At 40.6% G+C, this 22,751-nt stretch overlaps 1 protein-coding gene across 10 annotated transcripts in view; it reads right to left on the bottom strand.

Moving 5' to 3' along the window:
• The window catches only part of ARPP21 (cAMP regulated phosphoprotein 21), a 265,503-nt gene that overhangs the window by 52,673 nt on the left and 190,079 nt on the right, over positions 1–22,751 (bottom strand). For all 10 annotated transcript variants that reach the window (XM_039524292.1, XM_039524293.1, XM_039524287.1 and 7 more), the window contains 3 exons: positions 21,565–21,669; positions 18,908–19,168; positions 4,998–5,124 (listed from right to left, as the gene is read on the bottom strand). In XM_039524292.1, coding sequence (XP_039380226.1) covers positions 4,998–5,124; positions 18,908–19,168; positions 21,565–21,669 — 493 coding nt within the window. The remainder of the gene's footprint in view (positions 1–4,997; positions 5,125–18,907; positions 19,169–21,564; positions 21,670–22,751) is intronic.

Genomic DNA, 22,751 nt, shown 5'->3' with positions numbered 1-22,751 from the left:
CACAACTGTGACGAAGGGGGACTGTTCTTACTGTGGTCTGTGAATGCTGTGTTGGTGCCTCAGTGTCCCCTAGGCAGTTCTTAAGTATCTAGCAAAGCAAAAGGCCAGTGCACCTAAATGCCTGACACTCTGTCTCCTAGCAACTGATGGCCTGGGCCCCTCCTCTGCAAAGGTGCCGGCTAAAGGTGTTGGAGACAAAGGGATCAGGTGACCTCCTGGCCCGGGAAAGGGGCTGAGCAGAGAGGAGGGACTGGAGGGGGTGGGGGAGTCTGGAGCTGGCTGGGGAAGAAAGGGAAGGAGAGACAGGGCTCTGATTCCCCAATGGGGCTGTGGGGCTCCTGGGGCCCCAAGATGGACCTAACAGGGGGGATCCTGTTGTCTGTACCTGAAAGACCTGTGTTGGACTGTGTTCCTGGCATCTAAATAAACCTTCTGTTTTACTGACTGGCTGAGAGTCCTGGTGAATCGCAGGAGGCCGAGGGGTGCAGGACCCTGACTCCCCCACACTCCATGACAACAACACAGACCCTTACATTGCATCATTACTATCAACATTCACTTGAGCCCAGACCTGTGCAGATTTTATATCGTGATTTTCAAAGAAAATGAAGGCAATGTTCTTTACTATAAAGCTCAAAGATGAACACATCAAGAGAGTACTCCTACATAGAATTATTATTTTTTGAGAAAAGTCATTTGAAAATATTCTAACGATCCATTTAAAAATGTACTGTGCATGTACTGTGTACTAGCCAATGGTTTGACCCTGCTCTCATTAAGTTAATGGCAACACTTTAATTGACTTCTAGGATCTTTGCATTTTGCAGGATCGAGCCCAAGGGCTGGTGCGGAGGAAATGCAATGAAGAACAACAACAAATTATTTATTTACATGAAGTAAAACTAAGCATTTCAAAGGCTACACCACTGCTCTGTAATAAGCAACACTGGTAAGGCTGTCTCTTCGTGGTTTCATGCTGAATTTAAATTAATATACTGTAAACGACAAAAGGTTTCTATGGCAAACCTTCTGTGAAGCTGCCTCTTGCAAGAAATGGGTCACTTATCTTCTCATACTAGGCAGCACTCTAAAATATGTCTATCTATCTATCCATCAAGAGTCCTCATCCCTCTCGCCAAATGATTTATTGCTGTTAGATCCTAATCTAATTTCAGGTGAGCTCATCTTTTTTTCTGCCCTGGAGCCATTTTAACTTCATATTGCTCTCTTTTCACACAACCATGGGAGAATACAGAGTCCCTTAGCCATTAAAGATGCTGTACTGACATTTTACTTTAGCCGTTTGCTGTAAAAGTCATCATTATTGCTCCACTCATAAAGAGACCTTTTCTAAGAAAAACAAAAACAAATTGCTGGCATTGGATCAAACCTTACCCTCTGGAGCCCAAAGTGGGAAAACGATAGATCTCAACACCTTGCCAGAGCTATGAAAGCTTCCAAAACCCTCCTGGGCAGGCAAACTTTCTTATTTTAATACAATATTCTTTGAGCTCTTGAGGCTCCCAACATGTCCCTGGTCACATTTGTTATTCTACTGGTAGGCACACAACTCTGACTCCCATTTGCCTCTCTATATTGCAGCAGTTTTCTCTCACCAGCAGCAAATAGTGCTAAATCTTCAGGGAAGAAGTTTCAGGAATAATCTTTTCATTTGCCTCATTCATGTCTACCTCCTTTGTTCACTCTCACACTATCTTCTTCTGCACTCTCTGCGGCCATCGTTACTATCTGTATGTCTCTTTTAAACTTCCATGCTTAGCCATGGCTGCCTCACATTTTGCTCATATGTTAACCTCAATCTTGGCCCTTAATTGTACATTTGAAGGTAATTTCCTCAACACTGCATAAAGCTTGAAATATTTGCCTTTTGATTGGAACACATACTTAGCCAACGCAAAGTAGCATAGCTCAGAAAGGTATTTGGTGTTAAGTGGTCGTATGTTCCTGCAGTAGTTGAATGGATATCCAAAGGAGTTTTTCCCCCCTAGAGTTTGAATGTCTAGTGAATAGCCTGCAGTAAATTTGTAACATAAGCAGTATGTGCTTTATTATATTTCATGAAACATAATTTATATCCATCAGTCAAACTCCAGAAGATTAGTGACTTTCCAAATGCTATGTGAAGTGAAGGAACATGAAAAAGTAGAATAATCAATCCTTACCCATTTATTCACTGGCTACAAATATAAAGAAAATATAATCTAAATATATAGTTAATGCCCAAGAAAAGCTTCTGTCACTCCGTACTTACCTCTCAGAGGCATTTTCAGACATTTCAAAGCATAAGTCAATAGCAAGATGGATATCAATATTGCTTCAGCTAATGGAAGAAAATGCATCTCTGCAGATAATTAGATTTACCTTTATAAATATGAGTGAAAATTTGATGGCATGAGTCAGTTCAGTTACAAAAATCAAAGACAAAAACCATAGGACCTAAGTATCCTCCCTGCTTCTTCAAGCAGAGAGGAAGCAGATGAGGTGAATCACCCTGGAGTTCTGGAAGGTGGGGGTAAGAGAGCACTGACTTCATAGCATCCTCCTCTCTACCTCACCCCACTGAAGTCCCTCTGTGAGCTCAATCTCCTTAGGTTTTGGCTCCATAAGGGGCTGTAGACGGTACTCTCTGTGGAACTCTCTCCCACAAAGGCAGAGGAAAACCTTTTGGGTATCTGTCCTTCACTTAACTCTTCTTCACAGTGCGGCTGTTGTGATGGCCCAGGATTCGTTCACAATAGAGCACGACTCCAACAGGAGCGATGATGTCTCAACAGCAGCATGGAGGGGCTGATCTTGTGCATTGAACTTTGGGTTCCCCTCCCTGTGAATCTGAAGGGTCAGCAAGATTGGGAGGTTGCCCCCCCATGCCTTGTCCCCTAATCTCTCTCACTTAAAGAGAAGGTCTGTAGGTAACTGAAAGATTTTCTTTGTGGAGTATCCTGGCACCCCTATTCCCCTCATGTAAATATCTCTATGAGGGGGTTCAATATGGCCCATAGCTAGGACCCATTTAAAAGAGTTGATTCTAAAGCAAGTCTTATGACCTGGGCAATGGGTAAAGAATTAAAACAACCATCAAAGAAATACTAAACTCTCACCACAGAATGTTGACATGATGTAATAATTATTTTTCCGATGGAGCTGTCAATAATTGAAAGGAGGAATTTTAGAAATACTGACAATTTTCCCAACTCAAGAGATTTTTCTTGTAGTAACCTAACTCCTTGGTGCACACACAGGTGAAAAACAATATGAAAAACACATAAGCAAAAATACAACTGATGTCCCTATGTAGTCTGTACCCAAACACAATGGTTACTACACTACGGTATATAATTAAACCTGGTATTCAGATAGTGTCTCTGAAGATCAGATAGTTGAATTTTCTGTGAAAAATTTGCGGAAGCATTTCAGAACGTGTCCCATGCATACTTTAATTACCACAACTTTCACATTACTGATCTACCATTTAACTGATAGAATAAATATGATTTTATAACAACACAGTCAACCAAAATAGTACCATACAATTCAATCTGCACTTAGGTTCAAAGATCTACTGTATATGGATAACAAATATGGTACCATACTGTAAGACAAGATAAATTAGAAGAGATAGATGGTCTTTATGAAATATTACATCTCTCTGAGAACTGTATTCTCCTAAAGCTATGAAATCTGACAGTAAGCGCTCCACCAGCCACACTGACCAAAACCAACACCTATTTTATTAGAACACAGGACAGCCTTAAAAGAAGAGCCATTGATCATTCAAATCAATCATAACTGTGTATTGCTATGGCTTTTTTTCTCTGAACACCTAATAAAGTGTGACAAGCCTGTCAGCGATCACCTTAAAGAGACTGGGAGTAGGCTGGATGACCCCAGAAATCTTTTCCATCTGTCATGTCTATGCTATTGACTTTTATCTTAAAGGACTTGTGGATCAAAGCCTTGGCAGAGAAGCCGATTTTCCATAAAAAAATACCACCACAAAACTCACAGGCATTTTTAATCAAACCATTTGCATTTCTGGAGCTAGACAGTAATAGACAGACAGACAGCGCGCTTTATCCTACATGACACAATTATGATTGTGTACCCTGTGGCAAAACAATCCCTCCTACCAAAGTTAATACTTGTCTGAGACACAGCCTGGGGGAGGTTTGCAATGGAGAAACAGACAATCAATGATTTTTACAGAAGCTCTGTTTATTCATTAGGAACACAAAGAACCTCGCACCAGCACAAATAAATCAACCAAGGTCAGTCTCACTCTGTCTCCCCATCCTTAACATGGTTTAATTAGGAGTGGCATGACACAGTAGGAAAAGAGACCGGTTCACTGTGAGACCTGCTACTCACTCTCTTACAGTGTAACGGCCCCCCTTCCAACTGCCCATCGCTGCAGGGAGCTAACATCCAAGTGGGTGCCACACAGACTCTAGAGCACCTCATTGCCTGCTGTTTTCATGAACACTAACCTCGAAAGGAGGAAAACAGTGGAATATTACCAAGGTAAAGACTGCCTTTTATCTGGCTGGCTCCACATCACAGATACAGTTTCAGCTTTGCAGAGCAGAATGCCCCCAAAATGTTTCCATTACTGGTTTCTTGTTTTAAAAATGTTTAGCGACCACATACGATGAAGGCCATAAAATGTAACTCTTGGCTTTCAAATGAAGCATGAATGATCACAGTAATTTGCCACTTGCCTTACTTCTGATCCAAGATGTAACGTATTAATGCAGGAAGAATCACGGTGTGTGACGCATGCTAGATGACAGCACTGAAGCATGCTTTCCTTTCTTGCATGGTATGGCTTTCCAAGCAAAACTGGTTTTTGACTGTTTCAACTTACTTAAATGGCTAATTTCCAACGCTAGCTTTTCAAGCTCAAAATTAAAGTACGATCAATAGGTTCATCAGTAAATGCAACATGAATCGCTGAAGAAATGAGTAACAGATGCAAATACCTGCTTGCTGTGCAGTCTGGGGTATTTGTTGACTCCGCTGTGCATTGTACTGAACTGAGGCAATGGGTCTATACTGCTGAGTTGCTGAGGTAGGGTATTGACCAGATGGGTAGTAATACACTGGCATCTGTGGAAAGCAAGAACACTGACTTAGTACTTGTGATAGAAACTGAAGACATACAGAAAAAAGTCAGGTGAAGTAGTTTAGTTTTACTGTAATCAAAAGAAAAGATTTGCATAGTACATTTTCAAGCACTGTCATTTAGTTCCAATTTTCTCTTGCAATGCGATTATCAATGTCTTAAGGATTAAACAATGTTCGTGTGTAAACTGAAAAACCCTAAATGAAGCAGGAACATGAATAAAAATGTTCTTCAAATACTGAATTACTTTGTTCTCAACTAATTTAATGTCACAGAGAGAAGCAGAGGGAAATAGCAGTTATTTTTAAAAATTGTGTAAGCAATGTTACATATAAACAAGAGACCCCTCACCCCCACAAAAAATCACAGAAGTACCATATTGCACAAAATTATAATGCTAATATGAATGTAGTGTAGACCATATGGAAAACAATTAAATAAACTCTGGGGAAGATATTAAATGGACAACTGAGAGCAGAAATGGCCTGGAGTCAAAATGTGCGTGTTGTATGAAAGTGAGATATTTGTATGTATAGAAGAGAGTCTCCATTGTCAGCCTATCCCTCTTAAGTGCTTAACTGCACGAATCTCTCCCTTTAAAGCCTCTAGCACATTTGGCAGGAATATATTATGGATTAAAAATGATTAGCATCCCTCCTCTTGCAAAAGCTTTTAGTAGGTATTGAGTCAGCTAGTATTGCTAGCTATTTTATCTTACAGAACAGAGTATACTAAACTGCCTCACCACACATTTGAAAATGCAAGTTTGAGGGCAACTGAACACATTGACTTTTCTTGCACACTCTTCATCACCATAACAGAGACATCTGAGCTAAACAGTTTTGTGCTGCCCCTTAGTGAGTTCAATAGCACTCCACATTTGGAACAATTCTATGATGGTTAGTAAGATAAAAATATAAAGTATACAGGGGCACCTCTACAAGATCTTCAAGAGAACTTTTGTTGTTGTTGTTCTTAGACTATTTGAAATGTATGTCTGTGCTTCTTTATAAACCAATGGAATTATATTTGTTTCCACATTTAGTATTTGGCCTGTTTCAAACAAGAGACACAAATGCTTTTTATTTTTAACACAACAGGAATTAGTAAATGTGGGTCAGATTCTGCCACCTTTATTCATGCTGAGCAGTACCTTAGCTCAGGAGTAGTTCCTCTGGAGATAACTGGACTACTCGTGGAGTATTGCTCAGTGAGAGTAACGGTTAAATAGAATAAGGCCATATATGACAGATATTTAAAGAGCCAACAGAATCCCTTTAAAAACAGGCTAAAAATCTCAGAGATACAAGGCTCTTTATCACCAGAGAAAAACTACCAAGTGCAACAGAACTAAATTACAGAAATATACAGTGCCATGCTGACACTTGAAAAGGGTCTAATGAAGTTTTTTATCCACTACATAATCACCTCAAGATGTGCCATTTTGGTTAATGTTTCTATATCTTTGTACGAAAACTCTCACAAAAGTTTCCCAGTGGACACTGTTTTACAAAATGGTGATAACTACAGGAAAAAGAGAACAGGAAGAACTACAAGGAGGAAAGTGAGAGGAGGACACAGTTTATGAGGGTGAACCATAGGCCTGGTCTACACTACGCGTTTAAACCGGTTTTAGGAGCATTAAACCGATTTAACGCCACACCCGTCCACACTAAGAGGCCCTTTATATCGATATAAAGGGCTCTTTAAACCGGTTTCTGTACTCCTCCCTAACGAGAGGAGTAGCGCTAATATCGGTATTACCATATCGGATTAGGGTTAGTGTGGCCGCAAATCGACAGTATTGGCCTCCGGGCGGTATCCCACAGTGCACCACTGACCGCTCTGGACAGCAATCTGAACTCGGATGCAGTGGCCAGGTTGACTAGAAAAGCCCCGCGAACTTTTGCCCAGTGTGGAGCTCCGATCAGCACGGGTGGCGATGCAGTCCGAAATCAAAATCCAAAAAGAGCTCCAGCATGGACCGTACGGATGGGATCGCTGTATGGGCAGGCAAATCTGTTCTATCAGAGCTCCGTTACAGAAGACGAAATTCCAAAGCATTTTTAAAAAATCTCCAGACAGAGGCCACAGCAGGGACTCAGCACGCTGCTGCGTGACAAACATAACGGAAAGCCAAAGAATCAAATGGACGCTCATGGAGGGAGGGAGGGGGGACTGAGGACTCAAGCTATCCCACAGTTCCTGCAGTCTCCGAAAAGCATTTGCATTCTTGCATTCTTGGCTGAGCTCCCAATGCCTGTAGTGTCAAACACATTGTCCGCGGTGGTTCAGTGCATAGCTCGTCAATTTACCCCCCTCACCCATCCCCAGAAGTAAAAGGGAAAAAAAATCCTCTCTTGACTCTTTTAAATGTCACCCTATGTTTATTGAATGCTGCTGATAGACACGATGCTGCAGCAGTCAACGGCAGCATCCTCGCCCCCCCCCCATGGGTGGCTGATGGTACAATATGGCTGATATCCATTGTCATCATCAGCCTTGTGGCAGATGGTGCAGTACAATAGGACTGGTATCCGTCCTCATCATCAGCCCGTGAGTGCTCCTGGCTGGCCTCCGGTGAGGTCAGCTGGGGGCGCCTGGGTAAAAAACTCCTGATCATTCCCAGTAGATGGTACAGAACGGCTGGTAACCATCTTCATCATAGCAACAGGGGGCTGAGCTCCATCAGCCCCCGCCCTTCATGTGTAAAGAAAAGATTCCGTTCTGCCTGGACTATCATAGCAGCGGGATGCTGGGCTCCTCTCCCTGACACTGCTTAATGTCCTGTCTGGACTATCATAGCAGCTGGAGGCTGCCTTCCCCTCATTTTATCTCACTAACAAGTCACTGTTTCTTATTCCTGCATTCTTTATTACTTCATCACACAAATGGGGGACACTGCAACGGTAGCCCAGGAAGGCTGGGGGAGAAGCGAATCAACAGGTGGGGTTGTTGCAGGGGCACCCCCTGTGAATGGCATACAGCTCATCATTTCTGCGGGATCTGACACGGAGCGGCTGTGCTCTCTGGTTCTCTGATACACTAGTTCTCTAGTACACTTGCCCCATATTCTAGGCAGGACTGATTCTATTTTTAGATACCATAAAGGAGGGATTGACTCAGGGAGTCATTCCCATTTTTGTCTTTTGCGTCCCCAGCCGATCTCAGCCAGGGGCACCTATGACAGCAGCAGATGGTACAGCACAAAAGGACTGGTAACCGTCATCTCATTGCCAATTTACAATGGCATGGTAGATGGTACAGAACGGCTGATAACCATCTCTGCTATCATGCAAAAGCAAATGAATGCTGCTGTGTAGCGCTGCTGAATCGCCTCTGTCAGCGGCATCTAGTACACATACGGTGACAGTGACAAGAGGCAAAACAGGCTCCATGGTTGCCATGCTATGGTGTCTGCCAGGGCAATCCAGGGAAAAAGGGCACTAAATGATTGTCAGCCGTTGCTTTCCCGGAGGAAGGAATGACTGACGACATTTACCCAGAACCACCCGCGACAATGATTTTTGCCCCATCAGGCACTGGGATCTCAACCCAGAATTCCAAGGGGCGGGGGAGACTGCGGGAACTATGGGATAGCTATGGAATAGCTACCCACAGTGCAACGCTCCAGAAATCGATGCTAGCCTCGGACCGTGGACGCACACCACCGAATTAATGTGCTTAGTGTGGCCGCGTGCACTCGATTTTATACAATCTGTTTTACTAAACCGGTTTATGTAAAATTGGAATAATCCCGTAAGGTAGACGTACCCATAGATGGAAAGTGGGGAAGAGGACTGAAGGAATTGTAAGGAGAAGGGAAACTGAGAATCAGGGAACCTGAACTGGGGGATGTGGCTGAAGGGAGAACTCCAGGCAAATTGGCAGAATTTAGAGGACCAGATATCAAATCTTTGCCCATGTTTTTCTTTTGAACCTATGTTAATACTGTTGCTTTGTTTTGTCAGGTACAACCAGCCAGAATCAAACCATGAATGCTTTAATTTGAACATGTTTTGAGCTATTCCAGCTCTGAATAACACGGAGTAATGCTGAATTGTAGCCTGCCTTTGAACTGTGCTTTATCTTTGAATACTGCAATACGAGCGATGGGCATAGTGTAAGAACATTTGTCCCCAGATCTAATGAAAACTCTCTAACTGTGTGGAGTTAAAAAATCCCAGTTTTAAATGCATGATCTACTTTTACCCCAGCAGGACAAGATTAGTGAGGCAAACTCACATGGGTAAAAGTGGCTACACTCTTAAAACTTTGAAAAATAAATGACCATCTGAGAACAATACGAGTTATCTCTTGCCATTAATCATTGTGTGGAAAGTTCATATGTATTAAATTAAAAACGTAGCCCAAACAGTTTAGGTCTGGAACTGAAATTTTAGTTGAGCTTGCTTAGCCCATTCTAATAACTGCTCTAACACTTTAAAAGTACTGTACAGCCATGAACTAACTCATCTCTGTAGCTACAAGGATTTTTTTTTTAAATTCACTGAAACTGAATACATTCGTTATATATTCCATTTAGTAGCTTATCAGTACAGCAATCTATCACTTTGAAAAATGTTGTTAGTGGCATGAAGCATTATATGGAAAATCATTTAATTTGGGGTGATTAATGGTTGAATTTGATAGTAATCATGCGTGGATGACTTGCTAAGAATAGACGTTTTTGTTAAGAGACTAGACATAAAAAAACGGCTTGGCGCAGAATATAGACATGGGTTAAAGTGGATTTTAGGCTGACAATCAATAATTTATTGATCTTGTCAGACATACTTTAATTTGTCTTCTGTACAGCTCTCCAGCCTACAGACAAAGTTTCACCCCCAAAGTAATCCAAACCTGATATTTGCCCACTGTGGTATTACTTTAACGAACAGTAGAATTCATAGAATCATAGATACCAAGGAGACCACTTACGTCACCTATCCTGAACCTCCTGCACTTTGCAGAATTACTCACTACCTCAATCCCACAAACATCTTCTTTTACTTGTGATTGACTACAAATCATTACCATCTCCTGGCTAGTCTACTGAAATGTCCAACAGTACTTGATGTTAACAGCTTTTCCTCTTATCTAAGGCTAGGTCTCCATTACAAACTTTTGCTGGCACAGTTTATTTCATTCAGAGAATTGGTATAAGCTATACTGGCAAAACTTTGCCTGAACTAGGAGGGTGTGCCGCTATAGCTCAATAGATTTATAGCTATACAGATATAACTATATCAGCAAACCCTTTCTAGTGTACACTGGACCTAAATGTTTCCTTCTTCAGCTTCAACTCATTGCTTCAATCCTCCTAACATTGTGAAAAAAAACCCTTTCTTCATTTATGTTGTTATTCTGAAGCCATATATAGGCTACCATTTCCTTCCTGAGTTTACTTATTGAATTATTGAATAATAAATTATTATTTCTAAACTACAGTATTTAAGCTTAACTCAGTCTCTCTGTGTGTTTTGTCATCCAACCCTTATGTAATTTTTGTTCTCCAACATACTTTCTTCCTGTCTATCCTAAACTGTGCCAGAACTGTGCCTAATATTCCAAGGACACTCAGACCAGTGCTATGTAGAATGGCATTATCACTTTGACATATTTCATGTGATCCCCTATATAACATATAGAGATCTGGGAACAGCAATGGCTTTTTCTTGTTTTGTTCCTATTTGATTTGCTATCTATCAGCACCCTAGGGTCCTTCTAAGATGGCTTTCCAGAGAGGTTTTCTCCAGTTTGTTGGTGTGCTGTTTACTTTCTCACTCTAGGTGCAGGACTTTACATTAATTTGAAAATCATTTTGTTCAGCGTACTACACTCTCCCAATCTCTCCTGATCAATTTACAGTTTGATTCTGTCTGCATGTAGGTTTTCTATTCTAAATGTTATTAACAAATTTGGTTAGAGTTGAATTTATACCTTCCTCAAAAGATTGTTAATGAAGCCAGTTGTAATGCTGTTATCATATTTCATAGTTCTGCTGGGGGGTGGAAAATATAAATTCTCTCTATAGGCATGTGTAACTTCCATCAGCACTAATGGCAATTACACTTACATAAGGGAATTTACAGGGTCTGCACTGACCAGTGCAGATTTTGGATACACAAATGCCTCCCAGTCACCTGGGTGGCTTGCCCGTGTCTTAATTTAGGGACTTATTGTCCTCTACACTGGCTACTCCCATGCTGAGAGCAGGAAAATAAATTTCATGATCTGAGAGTTGTTTTCTCAGGGGGACGGAGTCCCTTGTGTGGAACAATAAGGGGGTATGCCCCCCAAAACTAGTGAACATTCCAAAGCATGAGTCAAGGACCATGTGCATGGAGGCTTTTTGCATCTTTTTGAGTAAATTTCTTGCCTGCTAGTGGCTCTGGGTCCCCCACCCTTTGAGAAGCTTCCACAACACAGGCAAAGAACCAAGTGAAGTTAACACAGACTGATCACCATCAGAGAATCCATAGGTGTATGGTGTCTGAAGCATTACTATCCTCCAAGCCCTATGTCCTTCTCATCTGTGGATCCCATTCTCCTAAGAGTGATTTGTTTCCATGAGGGATGCTGCTTCTGTTACTATCTCTCTGTTCAGTGCAATTTTTTTATCCCCTCAATCACGCAGGCAGAGGAGACAATTTGCCCTTTAGTCAGTGCAGGAAAGGATGCTGGCGATGTTTTCACTGAGCATAGAGATCTGGTCCTTTATTGGAGTGCTTGGGCCATGAGCACGTAAGCATGGCTGTTAGCATCAGAGGAAAACACACAGGATGGATGAGGTGTATAATTGTGACAGGGCCGTAACCAGGGCGGGCAAGCGGGGCAGCTGCCCAGGATGCAAAGCCGAAGGGTGGGGTGGGTGAAAAATGGGGAGGAAAAACGACGACAAAACAGTATGGGACGCAAATATGCTTGCTCGTCCCAGGCACAGAAATGCCTAGTTACGGCTATGGAAAGCCAAGTAAAGCAGGAATTTGCCAGTGAAATGGAGAAAAGCAAAGCCAGATCACTGTTCTTAGTTTCCACTGGTGAACTTGTTTCTCACAGGATGATGGCGAATCCCACAGAGGAGAGGCTAGACAACGACAGATCATTATGTTTATGTTACTGAATAATGAATCTGTTAATCAGATTTAGAATATGCAATGGTGGAGGAGGAAGCAGAAGACGACAAAGGGCTCCCCCTCCTTAGATGTAGCACTTTAAAATCTGTCAGTTCCTCTTTTGATGAAGAATGGGAAAGGGAACCTTGGAAATAGCAATAAAGCCAGCATTAATTAAACTTTAATATATAAACGTAAAATCTCTTTAGGCTTGCAGGCTTGGACAACTTTTTCTTTCTTCTTCTTTCTCACTGGACCTGCTCCAAAATTTTCAATGCTCTGCTTTATTCAAGTGGCATGACACCAGAGGCAAACTACTAGAAACCTCACTGCCACTACATTTACAGGAACTAATTAGCCATTTAGACTGAAGACTCTGTTGTTTGGTATAAATTCGACAGCAACTTCTATGATATAGAAGTGCTTTTACATTGATTGCATTACATTGATTATTGCATTATAACATTTTGCATGCATAAGCATCTTAACTGGTTTATTTAGTCTCTCTGCTTCTCCTCCTATAGAGAACAACAGCTTTCACCCTGGATCAGTTATTCAGATTTCAAGGCCTACTTGAAACAGCTACATAGCAATGACAATAGTAACTAGGAAGATGCTGATTTTATAGGGTAGATCTTTGTGATACAGAGCATATGGGTCATGGTTTGTCCCATTTTGCTTCCCTACTTTATCAAAGCAACATCTTCCTAGCCATTGCTATATAGCTATGTTTCAGAACAATCCACTACATCTGCAGCCTATGGACCACTCAGTCCATTCCGCAGCTCCAGTTTGTTACTCATCCTGGGATGCATAAATAGGGGAATCTCAAGTGGGAGTTGAGTTGGTTATTTTACCTCTGTATCTGGCACTGCTGGAATACTATGTCCAGTGCTAATGTCCACAATTCAAGAAGGATGTTGATAAACTGGAGAAGGTTCAGAGATGAGCCACAAGAATGATTAAAGAATTAGAAAACAGCCCTTATAGTGATGAGCTAAACAGATGGAGCTCTTTGAGTCTAACAGAGAGAAGGTTAAGGGGTGACTTGATCACAGTCTGTAAGTACCTTCATGGGGAACAAATATTTAATAACAGGCTCTTCAATCTAGCAGAGAAAGCTATAACACAATCTAGAAGTTGAAACTAGATAAATTCAGACTGGTAATAAGGTGTAAATTTTTAATGGTAAGAGTATTTAACCATTGGAACAATTTACCAAGGGTTATGGTGAATTCTCCATCACTGGCAATTTTTAAATCAAGATTGGCGGTTTTCCTAAAAGATCTGTTCTAGGAATTGTTTTGAGGAAGTTCTATGGCCTGGGTTATACAGGGGTCCGACTAGATGATCACAGTGATCACTTCTGGCCTTGGAATCTATGAATCCAGGGAATCCCATCCGCGTACTGGGATGCTACTCTCTAATGCAACTGTCTCCATGTATATTAAAGTTTAATTACAGTAGAAGAGGGCCTTTGCATAAGAGCTCCACACCCCATCAGCAGTTCTGTGGGTTCCAGCTAAGGAACCTGCTCTACATCCCCATCCTTGCAGCTCTACCCATCCTCCGAATCAGTTGGACCAATACAAGGCTTTCATACATGATGCTTAGACATCCATGTGACAAGTGATTAAAAATGTCATGGTATGACAGTGGGGAAGAGCTGTGAAGCGCATTGAAAACAAGGACAAGTTTGAAGTTCATGCAGAGGAAAAGGAAGTCAGTAGAAGGATTCGAAGGGGCATGACATGATCAGAACAAGTGAGGAACACACATCCATACATTGGTTAACTTTTGGTTCATACTTTGAAGGTTATCTTCAAAACCAGGACAGCAAGAAATCTGCATTATTCTTCAAAATGACAGCTTAGCTACATGAACACAATTAAGCAGCAACTTCAGAGCAGATGATTGAGTGGCTGCATAATACCAGAGGCCTCACATGGATATTTATATAAATTAATTGTGGCACTATTTAAAATGCATTTTATGGTACATATATTTTAAATTAAAACATGGTCAGTTAGGTAATTTGTTTAAAAATATATATTGATGACCATGTACACACTCTGCTGTATAACAGATAGTATGAAAGATGCAATGCAATTGATATATGGAATATATTTTCCATCTGGGTACACAGAACACTTTTTTGTTTTATTCTATCACTAATTATAGTGTATAATAATACAGAAGAACTGTACCTCTTAAAGGTTGCTAACCATATCGAGGCTACCTTGGACCCAGATCCAATCCAACCAAGGGCACCCCGCTTCAAAATTACCCGGTTACCTACAATATCCCTTCAAAAGACAAAGATGTTCAGTCTGATAATGAACATCTACTTTTGATTTGAGAATTTCCCATACAGTGAAGAAATCATGAAAAATGATAGTACAGACACATATGGAGTTACATTGCTTTTTGTTCCTGTAGTTCAGTGCTACTGAAACCTCATTTTTGAGAAAAAAAAATCAAAAAGTATTTAATTAAATATTAGAGTTGAGCAAAACCGGCGTAATTTGTTTTTGTAAAAATGAACCCCAATTTGTCATTTGTTATTTTATACCAAAAAATGAAATTTTGTGGAGATCAGACAAATGAAAATTCTTCACAATTAATCTTGTGCAGACTCTAAAAGCCACTGTCCCACAAAATTCACAGTTGTGAATTTTTAAGAAGTTGCTGCTGGTAGTGGTGGCTGGTATCTGTCCTCTCTCCTACCCAAATCCCATGGATTAGAGAAATGAACACAGTATTGGGAAGCAGGAGGCTTTTAGTTCCCATCTTCACCACTTAACAATTCTTTGAAAATCTGAATTAAAAGAGGATCCATAGTTCTGGGCCCCATGCTGGGAGGGGGCTCACAGATCCACAATATTTGGATCCAAATGTCCAACGTCTAAGGTCCACCATGGTGACTGGAGAGCCAGATGTGACAGGCAGAAAAGCCTCAGTTGAATGGGTAATTTTGCAGGGGGGCCTCTTGGTTGGACTGGATCTGGTTCCAAGGTAGTCTTAATCCATTATTCATGCTTTGCACCAATATAACATTCTACTAACATTATTTAATTGTCTCACAAAGCCCCTCTGAAATAAGCACCAGTACCTCCTGCTTATAGACATGGAAACTGAGGCTCAGAAGTTAAGTGATATGTACAACATCACACAGTAAACCAGTGTCAGAAGCACAATTAGAACTCTGGTTTCTTGACACAAAATCCTATGGCTAATCTATCAGAACACAATGCCTTCCCCCCCCCCCCCCCACTTCCCTACCAGCCCTAGAAATGTTGGTAACGTTTTCCACACATAAAATCCAAAAATATACAGGATTATAATATCCCAGCAACAGGTAGGCAGGTACCTGTAGGTAAGTATTATTATCCCCATTTTACAAATTTGGAAACTTAAGATCAGAAAGGTTAAGTGACTTGACAAGGCACACTCCGAGGTACAGCAGCATCAACATGGCCCATTGAGACGGGGGACCTATGTTCTAATCCTAACACTGACTCACTGCAATAGCCATGAAACACATCTCTTAGCTTCTCTAAACCTCAGTTTGTAAAACAGAGGTGGCTCATATTTATCTAGTTCACTAGGAGCGTTCTGAAGTTTGGTTAAATAATACTTGAAAATGTTATAGAACACATAACATAACATAAGAACATAAGAAAGGCCGTACCGGGTCAGACCAAAGGTCCATCTAGCCCAGTATCTGTCTACCGACAGTGGCCAATGCCAGGTGCCCCAGAGGGAGTGAACCTAACAGGCAATGATCAAGTGATCTCTCTCCTGCCATCCATCTCCATCCTCTGATGAACAGAGGCTAGGGACACCATTCTTACCCATCCTGGCTAATAGCCATTTATGGACTTAGCCACCATGAATTTATCCAGTCCCCTTTTAAACATTGTTATAGTCCTAGCCTTCACAACCTCCTCAGGTAAGGAGTTCCACAAGTTGACTGTGCGCTGCGTGAAGAAGAACTTCCTTTTATTTGTTTTAAACCTGCTGCCTATTAATTACATTTGGTGACCCCTAGTTCTTGTATTATGGGAATAAGTAAATAACTTTTCCTTATCCACTTTCTCAACATCACTCATGATTTTATATACCTCTATCATGTCCCCCCTTAGTCTTCTCTTTTCCAAACTGAAGAGTCCTAGCCTCTTTAATCTTTCCTCATACGGGACCCTCTCTAAACCCCTAATCATTTTAGTTGCTCTTTTCCGAACCTTTTCTAGTGCTAGAATATCTTTTTTGAGGTGAGGAGACCACATCTGTACACAGTATTCGAGATGTGGGTGTACCATGGATTTATATAAGGGCAATAATATATTCTCAGTCTTATTCTCTATCCCCTTTTTAATGATTCCTAACATCCTGTTTGCTTTTTTGACCACCTCTGCACACTGCGTGGACATCTTCAGAGAACTATCCACGATGACTCCAAGATCTTTTTCCTGACTCGTTGTAGCTAAATTAGCCCCCATCATGTTGTATGTATAGTTGGGGTTATTTTTTCCAATGTGCATTACTTTACATTTATCCACATTAAATTTCATTTGCCATTTTGTTGGCCAATCACTTAGTTTTGTGAGATCTTTTTGAAGTTTTGCACAATCTGCTTTGGTCTTAACTATCTTGAGTAGTTTAGTATCATCTGCAAACTTTGCCACATCACTGTTTACCCCTTTCTCCAGATCATTTATGAATAAATTGAATAGGATTGGTCCTAGGACTGACCCTTGGGGAACACCACTAGTTACCCCTCTCCATTCTGAGAATTTACCATTAATTCCTACCCTTTGTTCCCTGTCCTTTAACCAGTTCTCAATCCATGAAAGGACCTTTCCTTTTATCCCATGACAGCTTAATTTACGTAAGAGCCTTTGGTGAGGGACCTTGTCAAAGGCTTTCTGGAAATCTATGTACACTATGTCCACCGGATCCCCCTTGTCCACATGTTTGTTGACCCCTTCAAAGAACTCTAATAGATTAATAAGACACGATTTCCCTTTACAGAAACCATGTTGACTATTGCTCAAGAGTTTATGTTTTTCTATGTGTCTGACAATTTTATTCTTTACTATTGTTTCAACTAATTTGCCCGGTACCGACGTTAGACTTACCCGGCAATTACAGACCGGGATCACCCCTAGAGCCCTTTTTAAATATTGGCGTTACATTAGCTAACTTCCAGTCATTGGGTACCGAAGCCGATTTAAAGGACAGGTTACAAACCTTAGTTAATAGTTCCGCAACTTCACATTTGAGTTCTTTCAGAACCCTTGGGTGAATGCCATCTGGTACATAGTATTAAGAAAAGCTAGTGACAGATGTGGGAACGGAACCCAGGACAGCTTGTAAGATTTTCGCTTTCTGCTTATTCATGTAATTAATGTAGTTTGGGTAGGGGAAAAAGGGGATATTACAACTTCTTCTGTCCCCCCTCCTCCAAATTCACACCTGTAAATTTTTGACATTTGGCAAATCGCTACAGAGTGAAAAATATTTCTTGTAATATTTTATATAATAAAATAAATTCATAACCTTGCCCTTTTGTGGAACTTTTGCAATTTGACAAATAGGCAAATTCCACATGTAAAGAGCAAGCTTTTCTGCTAAATATATTATCTCTATTAAATATTTTGCCAGCTCTTTACTGAGGAAATTACATATATGGGGCAAATAGCTGCACAATATTAAGACTTAGAAATATCATGTGCCACTGTATCTTCTGTGGCATGAACAGCTCTTACTCTTCCAATTTTCTGTACTAATATTAACTCCCAAGGCTGTTAAAAGTAGCTTAGTAGCCCACATTCTTTGTTATTAAAACAGTGTAGAGACATACCAACAACTGCAGTTGTACTATCAATAAGGAATAACGAACAGAAATAACACCACGGGTTAAAGTCATTTTATGCTAAAGTGTTTGGTGGGATTTTTTTTAAACAAATATTTTTCTAGAGGATAAAATAACGCTTCCTTCCCCCCCCCCCCCCCCGACTAACAACATTTTATCATTTTAAGCTGCACGTTAAATGCAGTTTTCTATAATTAAGTTGGAAATTTTACTTTTTAAAATGAATACCTTGAAAATGGGCCAGAAAATCATCGGTGCATTTTACTTCTTGACAGTAATCACTTTCTGTGTTCTGCAAGGGTACCCAGGAGACATCCATGGATGTTTGGTGGCGAACAGTAAAACATAATCAGTCTTCAGGAAGACAGTAAAAATTACTGATCTATGGTGTCTTACATGTTCAAGTCAATTAAATATGATGAATGGCTACCTCTGCTAGCATGCATGTGGCTCACAGGAGAAAGGGGACTCTGAATGTTTGTTCACCCTCCTTCATATTCATGTACAGATACTCCCTGGAAGACAGATGAATGCTCAGAAAATGATGTTGGGGGAAGGAGGGAGTTGTTGGAATCAATGAAACAACAGAACTAATGGAAACTTCCCATTGCCAAAAACATCTGCTCCACAGTAGCTGTGAATTCCTTGAAAAGATATTCTCCAGTTACCCCCAAGTCTATGCTGGATGTTCCATTTACGATGCCATACAGAGGCCCCAGAGTTTAGAGCTATGTGCTAAACTCACAATAAAGAGGTAAAAATTCTACTTACCTGAGCAGGTGGTGGTTGCTGTACGTAGCCCTGGGGTGGTGGTGGAGGCTGCAGTACTTGTTGGGATACTGGTGGACCTGAACCTGTAAAACTTCCTGGGGGAAGCTGCTGACTTGGGGATGCCATGACATAACCAGTCTGCTGGCCAGATGGCTGTATAATAGGTGATGGGTAGACAGGACCAGAAGGTGACTCAGGGTTGTCTCCTGATGACTGACGACTTAAACTCATCTGGCTAAATTGTGTTGTCATGTCATCTCGCTGTGGGGCAAAAGTCAGTTGAAAATTATCAACATGATTTTTGCAGTAGACATTTGAAAAACAAAATACCAGGTTCTAAGAATAACATGAGAAGCAGGTGAAAATAAATTCACGCACCACCAAACGAGTCAGGGTAACCAACAAAAATAAATAGAAAATAAAAATAAAACACTGAGAACGGCTTGAAAAATGCTTCCAGACTGTAAGGTAAATTATACCACATGGAGAAATAGTAGCTCCTCATTGGTTGGATTCTCTGATCCTACCCATATTCTAAAAAACTAGTGAACTCTAAAGCTTTCAAAGGGACACATTTTGAACTGAAAGGACATAAGCACTACTTTGTAAGTATGGGCTCCCCTCACAAACACATAATTCCTTAACCAAGGATACAAAATCCCAGCTCTAGTTATTAGAGTAAGTATCCCAAGGGAAATTCAATGGGATTGAGGCACCCTTGAGTCCTTTGAATATCCCAATCCATACATTTTAATATGGATTTAATAGGCAAAAATATGTAATCTGGAGACTGAGCAGTTTGCAGCTCTCAACTACTAGTTAAAGACTTTTTATGCAGTTGGTGTTAATAAACATGTAATATAGTAGTCTTAGGGCCACCATCTAGCTAGGGCAGGGACCAACATACCAAGCAGGCATATAAGGTGAAATCCTGCCCCCTAATTAAGTAAATGACAATGCTTCCCTTGTGTTCAGTGGAGCCAGATTATACCCTTAATGTGTATAATGGTATAAAACAGTATCAGGCCCATGTGAGTGGAGTTCTGTGCCTGAGCAGAATCCTATTGCCTTCAATAGGACTCTGTGAGGGTTTAGGGTGAAATTCTAAAAGGGTATTTAAATGCCTAAGCCCCAGTGAAATCAATGGGAGTTAAGAGCCTAAATACCTTTAAAAATCTGGCACTAAGGGCTTTGCCTACATAGGTCCATTTGTCTTAATATTGCCTGCATTCTGGAGGTAAACAGCCTGAAGAAAGCTTCATTCCATCGAGAAGTAAGAAAATATTATCAGTGCATTGTGCATAAACATGCATACTAAGTTCCCCTTGCTCACACCTCGTTACTGAAGAGGGCAAACACCGCAAATAATTTTTTCCTCAAATATTCCTATGAATTTTTAAATGAATTTGCTTGGATTGTGTTTATACCCCTATTATGTTCACTCTCCAAAAATATTCTAGCATGATGCATTCATTGGCAGCATTTTTTAAAAGAAAAGTATGGATTTTTAAATAAATACATCAGAATATTTGTTGTAAGCCAATTTCAAATTCACAATCACATGCAGAAATCTCATTTTTTAAGGTTTACACTAATTCCATCTGGGAACAGATATGGGCCATCATTCTCAAGACTGTAGGCCAGAATCTCGACCTGTGTGCCTAAATCCAGGCTCCTGCATCCATACTTAGGTACCTGAATTCGTTGCCTTGAATTTCAGAAACGTGGCGCATCCACAGCTTCCATTGATTTGACGGCAAATAGTTTTAAACAAGTGAATTTGAAAAAAAAATATGAAAATTCACAGAGAAAAATGAGGCATTCGGTGAATAAATTAACCATTATTAAGCTACCTCTACCCATTTCTATGAATGAGAGACTATGAAGCAGATGGTCACAAAGTTGTCATGGGAGCTAGCACTGGAACATACATCTGCTGTGCATGACAACAATTTTTCGACTGGGTTTCCAGTGTGTGGATGGGTAGACTAAACCACTACTGAGCCTTTAAACGTAGTGCTTTTCTCCTATGTGTTAGTAGTACTATTTTGGCCCCAAGGGCATTATTCTATTTTGTTTCTATCTTTTAACATGACCAGGTGACATCTCTAGCTTGGGGATATCAGCCACAAATAAAAATGTGAGAGAAAGACAGAGGACAAAAGAATCCTATACCGCCTACTAAAATGTCAGCTTCGTTCTACAGTAGTATAATTTTAACCTTGTAAGCATCAAGCCAGATTCAGACTCCAGAGGGATACTATTTTTATTCTCCATGTCCATTAGTGTTTTGTCATGATGCACAGTACATAACATGCCTCTAGAGCTGCAGCTCTTTCACAAATATTCCGTTATCCAAGTGCTCCAATATGATCATGGAATAAGTCCAGCCGTTGGATTTAGAGTACAATGGTTTCTACAGTTTCCGAATCAAGAATGTCACGCAAGTCTTTCACCACATCAATAAGAGGTTTTCCTCCAGACTTTGTGGACATTAAATGCTAAAGTATTCCAGAAGTGTTGAATAAAAGAGAGATTTACAAAGACCTTAACACAAGTGCCCTGCATTCCTACACATTGCTGTCAAACATACGCATGCTCACCTCAGCCACTTCACATCAACAATCACCACAAAAATAAATAAAAATCTGTAGTACCACAGGAAACTGCTGCGTTGGAGAGACTGGCAGTAGATGCTGGGGTGGATAAGAAACTGCTGGATATTGGACTGACTGGGAAGATGGCTGCAAAGCCTGAACAGGCTACAAAATAAAATAAGACAATAAATACAATGCTCCAAGACTTAGATAATGGCAAAACACCTTTATTGGGAACTAAAGCTACGGCAATGCAGGTGACCCACCTTCAGGTAAAGACAATAGATCAGTTATTATGACTTTAATTTTGCATTTTGGTCACTCAATCTTGTGATTCTTTGTTATTGTTTTCTGCTGACTAACAGACTTTCAAGTTCATGAGATACACAAATGAAACCGTGGTTACTTTCTTATTATTAGTGTGCTGCAATGCTAAAGCAAGATGCTACATATAACTCACAGAGATCACCGGGGAAAAGCCCTGCATATGCACAGATATGATTTTTTCTGTTAATGGCTGATTTAAACTCAGAGTGTTTCACAGGTAGAAAACTAATGACTATAAAGCTGAAAAGAACGAAGTTGAGATTATCAAGTTACTTTGGAGGAGACGAGAAAGCATTTATACAGAACTATATGACGGGTATTTTACTTAGGAATAACTTTAGCATTCCTCTCATTTTAGTCTCTCATTTACATGAATTCTACACAAGCTTGGTACTATTCTGCCTTTTCTGTTATAAAATTATTGGGAAGGGCTGAATCTTGAAATTGAGGTTATAGATATTAGGCCATATTCTGTACTCAGTAAAACCAGAATAATTTAACTGGCTTCAGTGGAGTTACTCTGGATTTACACCTGGGTGATCTGGGACCAGAATGAGTCTCCTTAGATCTACAGATGGAGGAATTCTCCATGTGCAAATCTGGACTGCTCTCTGACCATAAAGAGGGCACTGCAATACTGTGTATCTATCCCCTATCTTTTCCCTAAAGAAAGCTCCCCATGTAGTTCTGGGTTCATGGTAAGGGAGTAGGTTGACATTCAGCTGGGCCAGCCAGGGCCCCCTCTCTGGTGTACTATACAATAAGTTCATAGAGCCTTAGGCTACATTTACTCTTTTATGGATGCAACCTCTCACCTCTGTAAAAGTTGAGCCCTGAAAGTTCTCTGGCAACATGATTCCATTCACACAATACTGCGAGAAATCTGGGGACATCCAGAGGCTAGAGCCATTGGGATCTAG

This window comes from Mauremys reevesii, linkage group 2 (assembly GCF_016161935.1).
Source record: "Mauremys reevesii isolate NIE-2019 linkage group 2, ASM1616193v1, whole genome shotgun sequence".
Classification (NCBI taxonomy): Eukaryota; Metazoa; Chordata; order Testudines; family Geoemydidae; genus Mauremys; species Mauremys reevesii.
Note: the sequence above shows the minus strand (reverse complement) of the source record. Positions and strands in the feature narration are given on the sequence as shown.